Raw genomic sequence first — 19,709 nt, 5'->3', positions numbered from 1 at the left:
GTCACTTCACTTCCTGTCATCATCTTCATCAATTAACAGACAGTTAATCAATCGAGTTTTTTAGAGCACTGATCAATTATTTTTATGACTCATTTAAACCAAAGAGAACTCATTTATTGGTATATGAGAGCTGAGCTTGATACGACAATAAACCAGACAACTTCATGAACACATGTTGAACCCCAGCCCATTCTCACTTGTCCCTGGCACACACACAGACACTGCCCCTAACAAAGTCGGCTGTTTCAACCACCTGTTGAAACAGGTTGAAACCCACTTCTGAGAAACTCACTCTGGCTTCTCAGGACTGCTGTTAAATTAGTAAATTAGGTAATGGAAAGGCATACACAAGTCCGACAAACAAGAATGTTTTTTTGTATTCACCTGTTGAAACACAACCTATTCTCACAAAGCACCCAAGGTTGCAAAATGGTGATGTGTGCCAGGTCGGTGGGCTTTATAAAGAGGAGAGAGACCTGCAGAAGGACATTCTAGACGCAAGACAGAAGACCATCCTGACACCATACAGGTAAGGGCTTCTGCACTGGCCCTCCATTGATATTCATACATTTCATGCTCTGACGAGCCAACTTTACATGATTAAATAGTGGCAGAGAATGGGACATCGTTCCCCCTGATATTCCATCCTTGTTTCCTGTCTGCGTCTTAGCATCGAGCCAGTCCTCTGACGAGCGAGCCAGTCCTCTGAGCATCGAGCCAGTCCTCTGACGAGCGAGCCAGTCCTCTGACGAGCGAGCCAGTCCTCTGACGAGCGAGCCAGTCCTCTGACGAGCGAGCCAGTCCTCTGAGCATCATGGCTTCCTCTCTCACCCTGGGTGTGTTCCTCCTCTCTGCCCTGGCCACCGTCCACTGCGGCACAGTCAAAGTCTGGGGCCTGAGAGGATCCGGGCTCAGTGGAGACGCCACCAGCGCCCCTGACGCCTACGTAAAGGTTTGGTGTGGTGCGGTGTCCGGGGGCCAGACCCACATCATCGACAACAACCACAACCCTTCCTGGAGCAATGAGTTCACCTTCACCAACGTGAAGGCCGGCTCCACTCTGAAGTTGGAGGTGTGGGATAAGGACATCCAGAACAACGATCACCTGGGCACCTGCTCTGGCACCATCAGCACGGGAAGTTACACTGCGTGGTGTTCTTTTAAGAAAGGCCGTCTAGACTACTCCTACAGCTTTGTGTAGGCTGGACTGTCAAGCCACGGAAGAGCATATGCATCCTGTGTGTTTATTGAAATTAGGCTTTCATGTGTGAGTTTGTGTAAGAGCCTGTTTCGTCCTGGCTGAATCCCAGCGTCACAGCTTTTTCACCCTGTCATCCTGGACCCTACTAAATTACCAATAAAGATCTCCTCCTCCTGCAGAACTCGCTGTATTTGTCTTTCAAACCTTACTAGAATGCCAAGAATCTGTGTGTGTGTGTGTGTGTGTGTGGCTCGATAAGATCTCGTGAACCAGGTACTCTAAGAGGTTTGAAGTTTAAGTTTGGCAGGTGTCTGTCTCAATGTCCAAGGACGTGAAGTGAAGCCAGAAGGTGCTAAAGTAGCCTATATTAGAGGTGACGTAAAAGACGCGGTGTGTTGAACAGCCATGCAGGTTCCTGCTGTTAGAGTTATACAGGTATGTCTAATAAAGGTCTATCATGTGATAGGCCTAAATAGGCCTAGTCTACCGAAAGTATAGTATGATACTGATATTGTCAGTTTCTCTATAAACGTGTGCATGTGCAGTTGAATGTGTGTCTCAAGGGGGCGTTTCTGTTCAGCTGAAGGGGCGTGGTCGACTGGGGGTGTGTCTCTCAGCTGATGCACGCATGCGACGCTGACTCCATCATCAGCATCCAGCACCGACTGCGACCGAGGACGGTAACACGGAGAAAACGGAACGTTGACAGCATTTTCGAACCTAGCGAAGCTGGCCTTGTCAGTCTTTTTGTAACCGACATCTGTTTCGTGTCGCGAGGTGCTGCAAACAGTGAGTATCGTGATGATCTGACAAGACGATGCGGCCGCTAGGTCTAACACACTGCGTGACACAACGGTCAATATCATGAGCAGCGTATTTCGCATATTTGCCAGCAAATATGTATTTTCCCACCGAAGCCGCTAATAGCAAAGAGCGGTCGTGTCAGTCTTCATGCGAGTACTGCATCAGCCGCCCTAACCGCTTGTTGGGGTGGGAAGCAGGGGCGCGAGGGGGGGGGGGGGAGTCGTGAGAGAGATGGGGGGGGGGGGATGGACATCGACAGTAAAGAAGCAGTTTATTCTACAACTACACACCTCCACATGCAAACGAAGATGGAGTGAAGTATGAAAGATGACGAGTGGAACAGGCCTAATGTAGTTGCCTCTCCTTCTGATTCTCACTGTATTTCACTCCCTCTCTTTCTCTCTCTCTCTCTCTCTCTCTCTCTCTCTCTCTCTCTCTCTCTCTCTCTCTCACTTCCTGTATCTCTCCCTCACTCTCTCTCTCTGTATCTCTCTCTGTATCTCTCCTCCTCTCTCTTCCCAGTGCAACTGCTAAATATGCTAGATATGCTAAATATGTATTATCACACTATGGTGTTCAAAACAATTGAATGGATATTCATCCCCCCTGCCCTGCCCTCCACACACACACACACACACACACACACACACACACACAGGTCAGTGTGATGATCTCAGTCTAAGCTCTTATGACGATGCTACATGTTGTGAATGTTAGTCATGTCCATCAGATAGTCGTGATGTGTAGGAAGTTTGCAGTTTGTCTCATGATGATGCAATCACACACACTCACACACTCTCACACACACACACACACACCCACACTCTCACACAAGATGTGAATTTGTGTGTGCTCAGTCTGTATATGTATGTATAGTTATCTCTCTCTTCCTCCCTCCTCCCCCTTTCTCTCTCTCTAGTGAGTTGGCCTCAGGTGCTCCCCTCGTCCTGTATGGACCCTCATCCCTTTAGAGTAGTTTATGTGTGACCCTCCACTGCAGCCCTGACCTCTGACCCCAGGATGGGTAGTGTTGGCAGTGGGGTGGCGGGGGAGCAGGAGTTTGCCATGAAGTCTGTGGGCACTAGGACCACGCTTCCCCGAGCTCCGCCTCTCTCCCGCAGTTGCCCTGCCGACCGCAGCAGCAGCGCCGAACGGCTGCCCCACCCCCCGGCAACCGTCTCTGAGGGAACGGCGTCCAGCGACGAACGAGGAAGCGTTAGCATTGGCACCGGGACGGACACCTGCACCGGGACCGACCGGCCAATCGGCTCTGAGCTCACCTCCAACGTAGAGCGCTCGGTTGGGGGCGGGGCTAATGGACACCGCGGGGAGGGGGGTGCGGAAGGTGCCCGGAGGGAGAGGGAGAGAGAGAGGGGCGAGCGGGGTAGAGAGAGGGAGAGAGACTGGGAGAGAGAGAGGCTGGAGAGGGAGAGAGAGAGGGAGAGGAACAGAGAGAGGGAGAGGGAGAGAGAGCGTGCAGAGAGAAATCGTGAGAGGGAGAGAGAGAGGATGGACAGAGAGAAGGAGAGGGAGCGAGAGAGGGGCGAGAGGGAGAGAGAGAGGGAGGGAGATGGAGGAATGGGTCTAGAAGTGTGTGGTAATGTGGTGGGGGGGGCAGAGAAGAGTGCAGGGGTGGCGACCCAGCCTCATCACAGAAACATTGGGGTCAGGACTGACCAGGACACCACCCAGCCTCCTCACAGAGTCAGGACTGACCAGGACACCCAGCCTCCTCACAGAGTCAGGACTGACCAGGACACCCAGCTTCCTCACAGAGTCAGGACTGACCAGGACACCCAGCCTCCTCACAGAGTCAGGACTGACCAGGACACTCAGCCTCCTCACAGAGTCAGGACTGACCAGGACACCCAGCCTCCTCACAGAGTCAGGACTGACCAGGACACCCAGCCTCCTCACAGAGTCAGGACTGACCAGGACACTCAGCCTCCTCACAGAGTCAGGACTGACCAGGACACTCAGCCTCCTCACAGAGTCAGGACTGACCAGGACACCCAGCCTCCTCACAGAGTCAGGACTGACCAGGACACCACCCAGCCTCCTCACAGAGTCAGGACTGACCAGGACACTCAGCCTCCTCACAGAGACATGGGAGTCAGGACTGACCAGGAGATCAACCCCCCCAAGATCCTGCCCGTGTCTGGGAAACTGGAGCAGGTTGGTAACAACTTTTCAGTTTAGTTTTGGGGGTGTGTCACGTCTTTTATATTTTTATTTTTGATGTTTTGCAATTTGTTTGCAAGTAAACGGTCTCTCACTTTCTCTCCCTCTCCTCTCTCTCTCCAGAACAACTCTGGGCTAGTTCGCCCGTCGGCCTTCAAGCCGGTGGTCCCCAAGAGTTTCCATTCCATGCAGAACCTGGTGGGCCAGATGGGGGGGAGGGCAGGGGGGAGGGCAGGGGAGAGGGCAGGGGAGAGGGCAGGGGGGAGGGCAGGGGGGAGGGCAGGGGGGAGGGCAGGGGAGAGGGCAGGGGGGAGGGCAGGGGGGAGGGGGGGAGGCCCGTGGGGGGGCGCAAGGAGGGAGGAGGAGAGGAGATGCCTGAGGCTTTGCTTCTGGACCAGGAGAGCCCTGTGAGGGGCCGGCGTGCGGAGGGAGGCGAGGCTGGGGGCCCCCAGGGAGGCATGTCCGACTCCCTGACCAGCCTGCCCACTTATGCTGCCTCAGGGTCCGGGCCCCCGGCCCCCCTAGCCCCCCTGGCCCTTCTCAGCGCCTCCACCAGCCACATCAACAGGCTGGGCACCCAGGCTGCTCCCCCTGTCCTGGAGAGGCTGGGCTACCACCTGGACACACCTGGATACCAGGTCTGTACCAGCACAGCATAAGAGTATAGGATAGTGCAACACAGTACTGTATAATACAGGATAGTGCAACACAGTACTGTATTAGTAAGTATTTAATCAAATGCACTTCCTGTACATGTGTGAGGGGGTGTGTCTTCTTGATCACGTGACCTGTGTCCAATAGAACGGTGCCTCGGACAGTGGCCACTCCTCCTCTGGGAAAAGCTCCTCATCCAATCAGAGGCTGAGCCACCTGGGCGATGCCCCCGCTCCTCTCCGCCCCTCCCCTTCCTCCGATGACATCATCCAGGACCTGGAGGACAGGCTGTGGGAGAAAGAGCAGGAGGTGAAAGCTCCTTCCTGTAGCCCTGTCTCCTCTCTTCTCATCCTCCCTCCTCCTACCTGTCTCCTCTCTTCTCATCCTCCCTCCTCCTACCTGTCTCCTCTCTTCTCATCCTCCCTCCTCCTACCTGTCTCCTCTCTTCTCACTCCCTCCCTCCTCCTACCTGTCTCCTCTCTTCTCATCCTCCCTCCTCCTACCTGTCTCCTCTCTTCTCATCCTCCCTCCTCCTACCTGTCTCCTCTCTTCTCATCCTCCCTCCTCCTACCTGTCTCCTCTCTTCTCATCCTCCCTCCTCCTACCTGTCTCCTCTCTTCTCATCCTCCCTCCTCCTACCTGTCTCCTCTCTTCTCATCCTCCCTCCTCCTACCTGTCTCCTCTCTTCTTATCCTCCCACCTCCTTCCTAAGTTTTCAGTGAATCTATAGAATGAATGTAGAATCTATAGAATGAATGTAGAATGTATAGAATTAATGTAGAATGTATAGAATGAATGTAGAATCTATAGATTGAATGTAAAATATATATAATGAATGAGAGTATGTGATGTTCTTGGTGTGCCCAAATGTATTTTCCTGGATGGTTGACCAAGTTGTATTCTATTTTCTTCCCTCCTCCTGTCCACCTCCCCCTCCTCCCCCTCCTCCACCTGCTCCCCCTCCTCCACCTGCTCCCCCTCCTCCAACTGATCCTCCTCCTCCACCACCTGCTCCTCCTCCCCCTCCTCCACCTGCTCCTCCTCCCCCTTCTCCCCCTCCTCCACCTGCTCCTCCTCCCCCTCCTCCTCCTGCTCCTCCTCCTCTCCTCCTCCAGGTGCTCCACATGCGTCGTAACCTGGACCAGAGTGAGGCAGCCATCGTCCAAGTGTTTGAGGAGAAGCAACGGGTATGGGAGCGCCAGATGGAAGAGCTACGACAGAACTATGCCTCTCGCCTGCAGCAGGTACACACACACATGCTACAAACACACATTCACCTTGGGCTGCAACTAACGATTATTTTCATAATCGATTAATCTGTTGATTATTTTTCGATTAATTGATGAATCGGATAAAAAACGAAAAAACATTAATTTCCAACCCTTTATTCAAAAACAGAACTGACAGTGCAAATTCATAGTGCAAAAAATCTTCAGAATGTGCACAAACAGGCACACAATTTTGAAAAAGTTATTAATATTAGCGTGGATTTAATGCTATTTTCCGAGGATTTTCTTTGCGAGGATTAAGTTATTTTCAAAGATGATTTTCTATCATTTTATTTGAAACTTAATTGAAAAAGTAAAGGCTGTGGAAGCATACCAGACATTGTTAAGGTATGTCTGTTTGAGGTTTTATATTCCTAAAAATATTATAAAAGTCTACATTTTTCAAAACGGTAGACCCCCTATGGGTTGTTTTCACCCGGTCCCTAACGCGATGCTTCAAAGTAACGTCTTCCGAATGTGAGACAAATGTCGAATATGAAACTAACTTCACCTCGGTCAATTAACACACTCTTTCGATGTATTTAGTGTGAAATGCTCCCACACCTTGGTTGACTTAGGTCGTACTGATTTCTCTGCCTCCGCCATGTGTTTCTGAACAACGTTACTCAACAACATCTCTCCGATGAACTTTCCTCTACCTCCACTCCACGCTCAACGAAACTTTTTTTTAATACAACAAACATCTCTGCGACATATTGAGTGGCGTAATAATCGCAATCACAACAAATTGATAATGTAATTCGTTGCCAACGCTTTTAATAATCGATTTTTATTGATTTAATTGATTGGTTGTTGCAGCCCTACATTCAGCACACACACGCAATCTCTCGATCTATGGTCAATGCTCTAACCACTAAACTAAATTCACTTCTACACGTTTCCGTCCTGTCCACAGGTGACGCGGCGCGCTCAGCGCTCCCAGAATGCACTGCAGGCCCAGATCACGCGTCTGTCGCAGGACAAGCGACGGCTGCAGGAAGAGATGGCCGCCCTGCTCGCCCAGAGAGAGGAGCTGGAGAGGAAGTGTCTAGATTACAGGAAGGAGCAGGCCGACATCCTGCCTCGCCTGGAGGAGACCAAGTGGGAGGTAAGGAGGGGGAGCTGAGACCAAGTGAGGAGGTGAGGAGGGGGAGCTCAGACCAAGTGAGGCGGTGAGGAGGGGGAGCTGAGACCAAGTGAGGCGGTGAGGAGTGGGGAGCTGAGACCAAGTGAGGCGGTGAGGAGGGGGAGCTGAGACCAAGTGAGGCGGTGAGGAGGGGGAGCTCAGACCAAGTGAGGAGGGGGAGCTGAGACCAAGTGAGGAGGTGAGGAGGGGGAGCTCAGACCAAGTGAGGCGGTGAGGAGGGCGGAGCTGAGACCAAGTGGGAGGTGAGGAGGGGGAGCTCAGACCAAGTGAGGAGGTGAGGAGGGGGGAGCTGAGACCAAGTGAGGAGGTGAGGAGGGGGAGCTGAGACCAAGTGAGGAGGTGAGGAGGGGGGAGCTCAGACCAAGTGGGAGGTGAGGAGGGGGGAGCTGAGACCAAGTGAGGAGGTGAGGAGGGGGGAGCTGAGACCAAGTGAGGAGGTGAGGAGGGGGAGCTCAGACCAAGTGGGAGGTGAGGAGGGGGAGCTGAGACCAAGTGGGAGGTGAGGAGGGCGGAGCTGAGACCAAGTGAGGAGGGGGAGCTGAGACCAAGTGAGGAGGTGAGGAGGGGGGAGCTCAGACCAAGTGGGAGGTGAGGAGGGGGGAGCTGAGACCAAGTGAGGAGGTGAGGAGGGGGGAGCTCAGACCAAGTGGGAGGTGAGGAGGGGGGAGCTGAGACCAAGTGGGAGGTGAGGAGGGGGAGCTGAGACCAAGTGAGGAGGGGGAGCTGAGACCAAGTGAGGAGGGGGGAGCTCAGACCAAGTGAGGAGGGGGAGCTCAGACCAAGTGAGGAGGGGGGAGCTGAGACCAAGTGAGGAGGGGGAGCTGAGACCAAGTGAGGAGGGGGAGCTCAGACCAAGTGAGGAGGGGGAGCTGAGACCAAGTGAGGAGGGGGAGCTCAGACCAAGTGAGGAGGTGAGGAGGGGGAGCTCAGACCAAGTGGGAGGTGAGGAGGGCGGAGCTGAGACCAAGTGGGAGGTGAGGAGGGGGGAGCTGAGACTAAGTGAGGAGGTGAGGAGGGGGGAGCTGAGACCAAGTGAGGCGGTGAGGAGTGGGGAGCTGAGACCAAGTGAGGAGGGGGAGCTCAGACCAAGTGAGGAGGGGGAGCTGAGACCAAGTGAGGAGGTGAGGAGGGGGAGCTGAGACCAAGTGAGGAGGTGAGGAGGGGGAGCTGAGACCAAGTGAGGAGGTGAGGAGGGGGAGCTGAGACCAAGTGAGGAGGTGAGGAGGGGGAGCTGAGACCAAGTGAGGAGGGGGAGCTGAGACCAAGTGGGAGGTGAGGAGGGGGAGCTGAGACCAAGTGAGGAGGGGGGAGCTCAGACCAAGTGAGGAGGGGGAGCTGAGACCAAGTGAGGAGGTGAGGAGGGGGAGCTGAGACCAAGTGAGGAGGGGGGAACTCAGACCAAGTGAGGAGGGGGGAGCTGAGACCAAGTGGGAGGTGAGGAGGGGGAGCTCAGACCAAGTGAGGCGGTGAGGAGGGGGGAGCTGAGACCAAGTGAGGCGGTGAGGAGGGGGAGCTGAGACCAAGTGAGGCGGTGAGGAGGGGGGAGCTGAGACCAAGTGAGGAGGTGAGGAGGGGGGAGCTGAGGCCAAGTGAGGAGGTGAGGAGGGGGGAGCTGAGACCAAGTGAGGAGGTGAGGAGGGGGGAGCTGAGACCAAGTGAGGAGGTGAGGAGGGGGAGCTCAGACCAAGTGAGGAGGTGAGGAGGGGGAGCTGAGACCAAGTGAGGAGGTGAGGAGGGGGAGCTGAGACCAAGTGAGGAGGTGAGGAGGGGGAGCTGAGACCAAGTGAGGAGGGGGGAGCTGAGACCAAGTGGGAGGTGAGGAGGGGGAGCTGAGACCAAGTGAGGAGGGGGGAGCTCAGACCAAGTGAGGAGGGGGGAGCTGAGACCAAGTGAGGAGGTGAGGAGGGGGAGCTGAGACCAAGTGAGGAGGGGGGAACTCAGACCAAGTGAGGAGGGGGAGCTGAGACCAAGTGGGAGGTGAGGAGGGGGAGCTGAGACCAAGTGAGGAGGTGAGGAGTGGGGAGCTGAGACCAAGTGAGGCGGTGAGGAGGGGGAGCTGAGACCAAGTGAGGCGGTGAGGAGGGGGAGCTGAGACCAAGTGAGGCGGTGAGGAGGGGGAGCTGAGACCAAGTGAGGAGGTGAGGAGGGGGAGCTGAGACCAAGTGAGGAGGGGGAGCTGAGACCAAGTGAGGAGGTGAGGAGGGGGAGCTCAGACCAAGTGGGGAGGTGAGGAGGGGGGAGCTCAGACCAAGTGAGGAGGTGAGGAGGGGGAGCTCAGACCAAGTGAGGAGGTGAGGAGGGGGAGCTGAGACCAAGTGAGGAGGTGAGGAGGGGGGAGCTCAGACCAAGTGGGGAGGTGAGGAGGGGGAGCTCAGACCAAGTGAGGAGGTGAGGAGGGGGAGCTCAGACCAAGTGAGGAGGTGAGGAGGGGGGAGCTGAGACCAAGTGAGGAGGTGAGGAGGGGGAGCTCAGACCAAGTGAGGAGGTGAGGAGGGGGGAGCTGAGACCAAGTGAGGAGGTGAGGAGGGGGAGCTGAGACCAAGTGAGGAGGTGAGGAGGGGGGAGCTGAGACCAAGTGAGGAGGTGAGGAGGGGGGAGCTGAGACCAAGTGAGGAGGGGGGAGCTGAGACCAAGTGAGGCGGTGAGGAGGGGGAGCTCAGACCAAGTGAGGAGAGTCTACATGAGACACATCCAGGTACTCTGAGGTAGATAGCAGGGAAACACTCTCATCAAAAATGTGTGTGTGTGTGTGTGTGGGTGGTGTGTGTGTGTGTGTGGTGTATGTGTGCGGGTGGTGTGTGTGCGCTGTGGGGTGTGTGTGTGGTGGGTTGTGTGTGCGGTGGTGTGTGTGTGCGGTGGTGTGTGTGTGTGGGTGGGTGTGTGTGCGGTGGTGTGTGTGTGCGGTGGTGTGTGTGTCAGGTGTGCCAGAAGGCTGGAGAGATCTCCCTGCTGAAGCAGCAACTGCGTGACAGCCAGGCGGAGGCCAGCCAGCGGGCGGGGGACATGGTGGGGCTGCGGGGGCAGCTGAAGGAGCTGCAGGGGCGGCTGGGGGAGCGGGAGGACAACCTGCTGAGCCTCAAGGACTCCTGCAGCGCCCGCAGCCTGCAGCTGGAGCGCTGCCAGGGAGAGCTGAGGAGGACTCTGAAGGAGGTGCACTATACACACACTTATATACACTATATATGCACAAAATATATACACTATACACATATATACATAACTGAAGGAGATGTGCTGCCCCAAAGACACACTATAGTATACTATATATATATATATATATATATATATATATATATATATATATATTATGTACTCTTTATTTTATATATGTATAAAATATATATGTATAAAATATGTATATTTGATGGTATTAGTATAAGTACTTAATATAAGTACACTTAATATTGTGATATACACGTAGGAGTGGCAGAGCAGGGGGGATTCTAATCCCCGCGCCTCGTCCAGTTAGAGGATGTGCTGAGTGAGTGTGTGTCCCCACTGCAGGTGGTCCTCCTCAGAGAGAAGCTGGGCGTGTTCGAGACTGAGGTTCTGGGGCTGAAGAGGGCTCTGGGGGAGCTGGGGGGCGGGGTCGACCCCGTCATGACCCCGACCTTGGTGACGATGGGGTTCATCCAACCCTGGGGGCTCCACTGCCCCCGCACACCCTCCGAGGCAGCCCCCACTCCCCTCAGCTCCGACGCCCTGCTCAGCCTCCAGAGCGATGAGGCCAAAGCCCAGAGGCAGGAGGCCCAGAGGCAGGAGGCCCAGAGGCAGGAGGCCCAGAGGCAGGAGGCCCAGAGGCAGGAGAGGCAGCAGTGTGAGGATGCCCAGTGGCATGAGGCGCAGCAGCGCCAAGAGACCCACCTGCGACAGGAGGCCCATCTGCGCCAGGAGGCCCACCTGCGCCAGGAGGTCCACCTGCGCCAGGAGGTCCACCTGCGCCAGGAGGCCCAGTGGGAGGAAAAGCCAGACCTGCGCAGGCAGCTGGAGCAGCTCCAGGGCGCTCTGCACCAGGAGAGGCAGCAGAGGGAACGCCAGGCGCTGAACTTCCACCAGGAGCGACACACCTGGCAGGATGAGAAGGAGCAGGTGCTGAAGTACCAGGCGCAGCTGCAGATCAGCTACGTGGAGACGCTGCAGAAGAACCAGGTGTTGGAGAAGCAGGTTGGACAGCTAGGGGCCAAGATGGCCACCCCCCCTTCCTCCTCCAGCTCCCCCCCACTTCCCCCTGCCCTGTCCCCACTCCTCCCCCTGCCTGCCGCTTCACTCTCTGCCCCCATTGCCCTCACCCTCTCCCCCCCCTGTGAGGAGCAGAAGGGTGTCCCTGCCCTGAACCAGCTGGTGCCCCCCTGGGCCGGACCGTCCCGTCTGGAGAGGATCGAGTCTACAGAAATCTAGTCCACTAGGGATCTACTCACCTAGGGATCTAGTTCTCTAGGGATCTAGTCACCTACGGATCGAGTCACCTAGGGATCGAGTCCACTAGGGATCTACTCACCTAGGGATCTAGTTCTCTAGGCATCTAGTTCTCTAGGGATCTACTCACCTAGGGATCTAGTTATCTAGGGATCTAGTCACCTAGGGATCGAGTCCACAGAAATCTAGTCCACTAGGGATCTACTCACCTAGGGATCTAGTTCTCTAGGGATCTACTCACCTAGGAATCTAGTTCTCTAGGGATCTAGTCACCTAGGGATCTAGTCACCTAGGGATCAAGTCCACTAGGGATCTAGTCACCTAGGGGTCTAGTCCACTCGGGATCTACTCACCTAGGGATCTAGTCCACTAGGGATCTAGTCACCTAGGGGTCTAGTCCTCTAGAGATCTACTCACCTAGGGATCTAGTCCACTAGGGATCTAGTCCTCTAGGAATCTAGTCACCTAGGGATCTAGTCCACTAGGAATCTAGTCCTCTAGGGATCTAGTCCACTGGAGATGTACTCCACCAAACCTGACATCCACCACAGGCTTCAGACTGACTGTTCAACGTGATTCAGTGCTCTACAACTAAACACTTCACCTGCATAGCAACCTAACAAACTGAACCGTAGATACGAGCCTCCAGCAGCTTCGCTACCAGAACGTCTTATATTTCTAAGCAAGGCAGGCTGACTCGCCAAGGCAGGCTGACTCGGCAAAGGCAGGCTGACTCGGCAAGGCTGGCTGACTCTGTAAGCAGGGAATCCAGATCTGTGTCTAGCTGAAACAAAGCCTTGAGCAAATCCAAGGATGGTTTAAACCATGAGTTCATTTAGGTTTTTTAGCACACTAGATTAAATCAGCATTTGTGGCCAGAGAGCGCCTTATATCTATCCAATAAGCGATGTCTAGGGTGATTTTTACATATTTATTATGAACCCTTATTTATATAAATAGGCCAATTAAGAGCGGATTCTTAGTTACTATAACATAAAAAAAAGAGAGAAAATCTGTTTTAATAAGGGGAAGGGAATAAAAAGATGCCAATGTTTAAATATACATAAAGTATATATCTACATACAAATACTACAACATAAATACAAAGGACAATATTGTTGCAGTTACTAACCCCAAGCCAGAGGACATACATGAACTACTGTGTTTCAGGAGATTATTAAATAAAAAGTAGGAAATTAAGTCAGTTTGTTGGGTTCGGGTACATTTCAATCTCAGCCCACTGAGGAATACAACTGGCACTGAATAAAAATATTTGAATCCTTTGACCCCATGCAAGTTTTGTAGTTCTTGGTTCCATTGTGATTTTAGAAGATCTGTTTTTGAACAGACGTCAATCAAGGCTTTGGTAAAACAAGAATCAGGGAAGTTTGAGACGGTCTCTCCCGCGCTGCAGAGACTGCAGATGACGTGGCAGGCCCTACCAGTCCACATCTCTTCCTCAATGAAATGGAAACTTGTGCAAAAGGAACAAAATTAGAGGCACAGAGATGGCAGAAAGTTGTTTATTACTATAATTGATCAGTGCATTATGCCCAAAAATTCAGAGGCACTAAAATGGAGCAGGCTACAAGCTCTAGTGAATGCCTAAACTGTAGAATTTGAAACGACACGAGAGAGAATTATAGATATATATTTATACATTATTGTCTGGGTGCGTGTGTGCATGTTAGAGTGCCAACTGAAAATATCAGAGAGAGTGAGAGAGAGAGAGAGAGAGAGAGAGAGAGAGAGAGAGAGAGAGAGAGAGAGAGAGAGAGAGAGAGATAGAAAGAGACAGAGACAGAGACAAGAGGTCAGCATTGAAACTTAATCCTCTGAGTTAGACAGGCTTGGTGATTGAGGATGGAAAACATAACTAAAGTGATAGTGAAAATCAGTGTCAGAGTGACTTTTCCCGGATAAATATAACTACCATAGATCTACTACTATAAAACTACTGCACTAGACGTTCTGGAGGAGGGGAGAGCTGGTGGTTTGGGTGTGAATATGTCGTAGCTTTTTAAACGTGTTTATGCCAGCATAAAAAATAATACTGTGCACTCTGCATTTTACAGAATATTTATTGGTATGATAATCTTTAATATTGTTACAATTTAATGGTGATTTCAGAATATACATTTCATCTCAGCTTTTCGCCTCCATATACCTATTGTCACTGGTATTGATTTCTGGTAGAATGACAACCTGATTTGTTTCCTTCCGACGTAGCAGATCTATGTATGTATAGTAATGCTCTAGAAAATAAGGCTATCAATGTTTTTATACGTTTTTATTGTTTTATGTTGTTGTAAAAGCTTGGTGAAAATCATATTTTACCAAATTCAGCTAAACCAATAAAGATGCGCAAACTGGATCACATGTTTGTTTCAATATCTGTTACACAAGGTATTTCTCTACAATTTTATATCAACATTTTACATCAGATATCATATGACCTTTTGACCTGAAATCCAAAAACTCTAACACAAAGATCATAACTTTCCTGGAGTATAATGTTGTAATTTAGCAATAAATTAAATGTTTTTTAAATTATAAAATGTCTAAATTGTTATATTTATATTACACTGGCATGTTGCTTAGTGTGCGCTCATAACCTTGTATTTTTAGCGATGATGGACTAATTCATACTTTTATTGCTGATTAATGTTACCAACACATTCATTCATAATTAACATAAATGCATTTGTAAAGAATTAGTCTTATTTATTATTATTATTTACAAAAGACAGGAATAAACATTTTTTTCGATTGTTACATTTGAAGTGCAGTCCTCACAGTCATCCACCAGAGAGCGATGTTAAAGCGCTGCTCTATGGAAACGGGTTTTTGAGAACTGCTGTTCAGAGAAGGATTTAGGCATTTCTCATGGTGAGTTTAAGGCCGCCGGTATCACACTCCCGAACAGTAGGTGGCGATGATGCACCTCTTAAACTTTTGTTGCAATCTGCCGAAAGAAAAAGTCCGCGTTAAGTATGTCCCTTTTCTAGTTTATTCACGTTTTCTTGTGCAGGTTAGCCAGAGTTATCTAGCAAATTTGCACAAGTAAACATTTATCAATTTAGGATGCAAGACGTTAAGTGACAACACTGAACTGGTGAGTTCTAGTTCTTAGATTACAGCTAACGGACACTGATTACAACAAAGTGGGCGTTTAAAACAGCTAACACTAGACAGCTAGGGCTAGCTAACTGAGCTAGCAAGCTTTATTAATGTCACCTGTGCAAGCTGGCGTGCAGGTTACAACTCCCCTAAAAGTATGAAGAGTATATTTAGATACAGTAAATGACGACACCAACTCCATATTGAAGCAAGATAGCCATGGAAGCCAGTATACCAGGAAGGGTACCATCGCTTGAATGGGCTAGCAAGATTAAACTGGATTCCTAGGAGGTCAAGAGGGACTTACACTGTGAAGTGGATTCTGACCTTATTAAAAGCATTACTATCTCAAGGACAGTATACTACCTATTGTGTCCGAATTAATCGTATGCACTGAAGAATGTGGGAATTGGAGAATATAGTACAGTCAGATGAGTAAGTGCGTGCGTCTCGTGTTTTGCGTTTAACTAAATTGATGTATTTTTTTATTGGGCATAACAGAGATCATGGTGGTCAATCTGTGCCTGCCTCATTTTCAAACCACCATACAGTGCAACAAGGTATGAAACAACATACGTGTTTTTCTGTTCTCAAGTGTCATCTTTCAGAACTGTGTGTGTGTGTAGGCGATGTATTGAGTTTCTACCATCAACTTTCTGCTCGTTGTGATTTGTAGCTGAGTTCCATGTTGGTGGTATTTCTCACCTTCTGACTGTGACCATGTCACTGAACACATCTTTTGTCCTGTTCTGTCACCTGTGGCCATGGTTCTGTCCTCTGTGGTGCTTTGGAGGAAGGAGGGGTGGATGGGAGGAGAGGGACGGTTGTGGGAGAGGAGGGTTGTGTGGGAGGAGAGGGACAGGGTTGTGAGGGAGGTTGAGTCATGGCTGACCTCGCTGTGTTCTTCCTGTGTGCTGAGCTTCTGCTCGTCCTTGAGTCTGTTCTTCATCTCCTCTTCTTTCACCTCCTACCTTTCATCCCCTCCAACTCCATCACCCATCATCGCCTCTCCAACACCTCCCCCAGCTGTGTGCGGACAGCTATGATGTCACCAACCTCCTGTCAGCTGACCCGACCGTGCGGAGGCGAGGCTTCAAGCTGGAATACTTCCTGCGTCCACCAATGCAGGTGAGCTGTTCCCCACAGCACCTGGACTTTATCCTGACCAAGTGTAGCGGCACCAGTGAAACACACTTCTTATTAGGGAAGACTTTAGCTCAGAGGTTAGAGCATCTGCAGATCAAGAGGTCACAGGGTCAAATCCTATTTGGACAAAAACACGACAATACTAACCTAGTTAGTAAAAGTAAATGATTGACCTGATCGCTCAGGTGTTTGTTTTGGGGCAGGAATCTCCTGTTCCCCTTCCTGCCTCACCAGCCTCATCGCTGCCCCCCTCTTGTGTCCGCCCCCAGGTGACGCTGCAGTTCAGCCTGCAGGTGGAGGTGAGCAGGGTGGATGTGCAGCTGTGGCCCTGGGCCATGGACCGAGGACAGGCCTGCAAGAGGCTGGAGATCAGCACCAGCTCCAGCCTCCCACTGCCCAACCCACCGCCCAACCCACCGCCCCGCCCAGGCTGCCCCCAGCAGGGCCCTGCGTCTGGGCTCAGGGGGGACGGCACCGGGGCCGGAAGGATCCTTGGTTCAAGGGTCATCACTGGGGCTGCAAGGGGCAGGACCAGGGCCAGCACCAGACCGACAGAGACAGCGCCCAGGCTGACTTCAAGCTGGTGGGCCGCTGTGATCTGAGGGACGACCCCCCTGTCTGCTTCTCCCACCCCCTCTCCCGGCCACGCCCCCCCTTCCCCTCGCCGGCCCCGCCCCCCCCAGCCGGCTGCCGGCGGGAGCAGCTGTGGAGCTCCGCCTCTCTGGGCGCGGTCAGGCAGCTGCGTGTCACCGTGGCATTTGGGGGCGCGGCCTCGGCGCTGGGGCTGAAGGCTCTGGCTGTGTGGGGGCTCCCTGCTCGTTGCTGCCCCCCACTGGAGGTGGAGAGGCTGCACAGGGCCCACACAGCCAGCCTGGGACCACCTCCAGCTGGGCCTGGATACTCCAGCCCTCGCACCTCCTCTACCTCACCTCCAGCTACAGCAACACCTCCAGCTAGGTATGAGCGGGAGGGGGTTCATTGGTATTAATCTCCTCTGCTCTAATCTACTCGTCTCTACTGTCCTCTGCTCTGCTTTACTCTACTGTACTTAGCCTCCCAGACATTCCAGAGGAGTTCCTTGACCCCCTGACCCAGGAAGTGATGTCGCTGCCCATGCTGCTGCCGAGCGGAGCGTCAGTCGACCTCTCCACCTTGGAGGAGTACAAGCACAGGGAGGCCACCTGGGGTCGTGCCCCCAACGACCCCTTCACTGCCGTGCCCTTCACCCCGGACGCAGGCCCCCTCCCCAACCCACACCTGAAGAGCCGCATCGACCGCTTCCTGCTTCAGCCGGGGTCAGGGGTCAGTGTGGGATCAGGGGTCAGGGAGGGAATGCTGGGGAGACAGGAGGATAGGGAGACACCCCACACCTCGAGACTGGTAGCTGTGAGGGGGGGAGAGGGGGAGCAGGAAGAGGAGGAGATCAAACCTCACCCCTGCAATGGTAATGCATCCTCCAGCCTCCTGGGGGCACTGTGTGGGGACAGAGACACCAGGAGACAGGAGCACCTTTCTGCTGGAACCAGAGCTGCCAGGAGGGAGAAAGGGCGTCCCGACAGACCAGACCTCCAGGCCCCAGGGCCTGGGGAGGGAGGCTGCACCCAGGCTCGGGGTCCTGATCTGGGGCTGGGTACAAAACAATCCCTGGGTGGTGACCCTGGCCCAGCTGGTGACCCTGGCCCAGCTGGTGACCCTGGCCCAGCTGGTCCGGACTCAGAAGAACCCAGCTCCAAGCGAGCCAGAACAGATGGGGAGGCTGGTGAGTTAGGAGAGGAAACTCATGTTTAACCTTAACCCTGTACACAACATAATGAGCTGTGTGTTCTCGTGTGTGTGTCTGTGTTCACGTGTGTGTGTGTGTTCACGTGTGTGTGTCCCAGGTCCTGGTGTGAGCTCCCATGAACAGCGTCTGTGTTCCAGCCTGGACCAGGCGCTCCTCTCTGCTCTGAGAGGCCGGCCCTCCTTCACCTCCCCCGCCTACCCCGCCTCCCACACCACCACAACCCCAGGTAGGGGGAGGGGAGGTGGGGGGTGTGGGTGGTGTGTGGAGGTTGAGATGAGGGTGGGTGTATGGTAGGAGGGGGCAGGAGAGACTGGAGGGAGGGGGTAAGTATGTGGAGGCTGGAGGGGGAGCAGCTGTGCCCTTAGTGTAAGGTGTGGGTGGATGAGGGTAGTCGGTCCTCATCCGGCTAGCAGACACTACTTTCCCCTCCACTGCAGGGCTGTGATCTATGTCTGACTGTATACAACAACACTGTCCTTTCTGCAACAGACACACTCACCAGACCTTCACAATCAACAAGCTTCACAGTCATGTCCTCAGACTAGGGCTGGTCCAGTCATGTCCTCAGACTAGGGCTGGTCCAGTCATGTCCTCAGACTAGGGCTGGTCCAGTCATGTCCTCAGACTAGGGCTGGTCCAGTCATGTCCTCAAACTAGGGCTGGTCCAGTCATGTCCTCAGACTAGGGCTGGTCCAGTCATGTCCTCAGACTAGGGCTGGTCCATAACAGCTTGACTATCTCAACCTCATCACGGCTTCACCTGTAACTTGTGTTTATTTATTTTTATTTTATTATTATTTAAATGTTTAGTTAGCTTCTGCTATACTTCCGATATGCACTATTAATACGCCACTTTGGATATAAAAAAGTATTCTAAATTAATCAGATGTAAATGAAAACATGTTTTATTTAGCAACACCCTTATCCAGAGAGACAGAGGCAGCGTGCGACCCCTTGAAGCGAGAAGTGAAATGTAGGTTTGAGAGCAGACGTCTTGTCTTTCCCCAGGTGAACACAGGTGTGCGGTGTGTTCCTGCGCTCTTTCTGCCTATTCCTGCACCCCCGCCTACCGCCTGCCCTGCACCCACCTCCTCTGCCGTCCCTGCCTGCACAGGAAGTCCCGCCCACCAAGCTTGTCGGTCATCTCGGAAATGCCGAAGCACTTCCTATGCCCTGTCTGCCAAAGCTCCGCCCCCTCCAGTGACATCACACGTGTTCATCACTGATCGGCTGCTGGAGGTAAACCTGTAAACTGAACCCTCCGACCCTTGACGCCTGAGGAGTGGGGGGGGGTTTATTGATTGACTGAGTGATAAGTGATAACCCTCTGATCGTGCTGTACCTGAGGGAGACCTGGGCTGGGTCTGAATGATCATTCGCCGGCATCATTAAACATGCTTTGAGCTAAAAATGCAAGATGACAAATCACATGATGTACAATGTGGACCTCGCCAGACTCCAGAAGGCTCTTTCATTCTCTCTTTCCTCTCCAGTCTCTACTCTTTCTTTATCTCCTGACTCTCTCTCTCTCTCTCTCTCTCTCTCCTACTCCCTCATTCTCTCTTTCCTCTCCAGTTGCGTGGCGGTAAAGGCAAAGGCTATAACCTTGGGTATCAATAGTGTTGGACTGAAGAGTTGTGAGGAGAGAAAGGGAGACGCGGAGGAGAGAACAGGAGGGAGAGCTGACCAGGAGACGGTGTTCAGCCCCAAGGCTCTCGATCAGAAGGACTGCTAAACAACCAAACATGGCCTCCATCCTCCTCTCCATCTCTATCTCTGCACCTGCTGCCCAACACCTTTGCTCTCTTCCTCCTCTCTTTGTTCATCTATGTAGCGCTTGGGCGCCTTTCCTATATTCCAGATATTCACTGTTGATTGAAGGTTGTTGTCAGTTTGGCGTGTGTGAGATGTACCAGCTGTAATTGCATACTTCCTGTTTTTGTTTTTTATAAAGCCCAACAAACAACTATGTATTATATATTAACTATA

General features: G+C 52.6%; 3 protein-coding genes across 4 annotated transcripts; all 3 read left to right on the top strand.

The window, feature by feature from the left end:
* Nucleotides 1–80: 80 nt before the first annotated feature.
* LOC146233221 (perforin-1-like) lies at nucleotides 81–1,382 on the top strand. The gene is made up of 2 exons (XM_084690072.1): nucleotides 81–529; nucleotides 671–1,382. The coding sequence occupies exon 2, from the start codon at nucleotides 815–817 to the stop codon at nucleotides 1,199–1,201; it is 387 nt and encodes a 128-aa protein (XP_084546198.1). The 5' UTR covers nucleotides 81–529; nucleotides 671–814; the 3' UTR covers nucleotides 1,202–1,382.
* Nucleotides 1,383–3,025: 1,643 nt separating this feature from the next.
* lzts3b (leucine zipper, putative tumor suppressor family member 3b) lies at nucleotides 3,026–14,039 on the top strand. Of its 2 annotated transcripts, XM_084690584.1 has the most exons (9): nucleotides 3,026–3,709; nucleotides 4,097–4,181; nucleotides 4,302–4,405; nucleotides 4,441–4,824; nucleotides 4,988–5,149; nucleotides 5,956–6,084; nucleotides 7,025–7,216; nucleotides 10,175–10,405; nucleotides 10,760–14,039. In XM_084690584.1, exons 1-9 carry the CDS (start codon nucleotides 3,026–3,028, stop codon nucleotides 11,651–11,653), a joined length of 2,865 nt encoding a protein of 954 aa, XP_084546710.1. In that variant the 3' UTR covers nucleotides 11,654–14,039. The 2 variants fall into 2 exon arrangements, with proteins under 2 accessions (XP_084546710.1, XP_084546709.1); XM_084690583.1 differs by having other exon boundaries at nucleotides 3,026–4,180; nucleotides 4,310–4,405; nucleotides 4,501–4,824.
* A 593-nt stretch (nucleotides 14,040–14,632) lies between these two features.
* On the top strand, nucleotides 14,633–19,686 carry ubox5 (U-box domain containing 5). The gene is given in 8 exon segments (XM_084690303.1): nucleotides 14,633–14,786; nucleotides 15,293–15,351; nucleotides 15,818–15,919; nucleotides 16,207–16,431; nucleotides 16,434–16,894; nucleotides 16,990–17,696; nucleotides 17,818–17,946; nucleotides 18,729–19,686. Coding segments are annotated over 7 exon segments (1,896 nt in total). The 5' UTR covers nucleotides 14,633–14,786; nucleotides 15,293–15,297; the 3' UTR covers nucleotides 18,947–19,686.
* Nucleotides 19,687–19,709: the final 23 nt, after the last annotated feature.

This window comes from Hypomesus nipponensis, chromosome 24, assembly GCF_054491055.1.
Source record: "Hypomesus nipponensis isolate SF chromosome 24, ASM5449105v1, whole genome shotgun sequence".
In the NCBI taxonomy this organism is placed as follows: domain Eukaryota; kingdom Metazoa; phylum Chordata; class Actinopteri; order Osmeriformes; family Osmeridae; genus Hypomesus; species Hypomesus nipponensis.
This window is presented reverse-complemented; position numbering and strand designations above follow the sequence as displayed.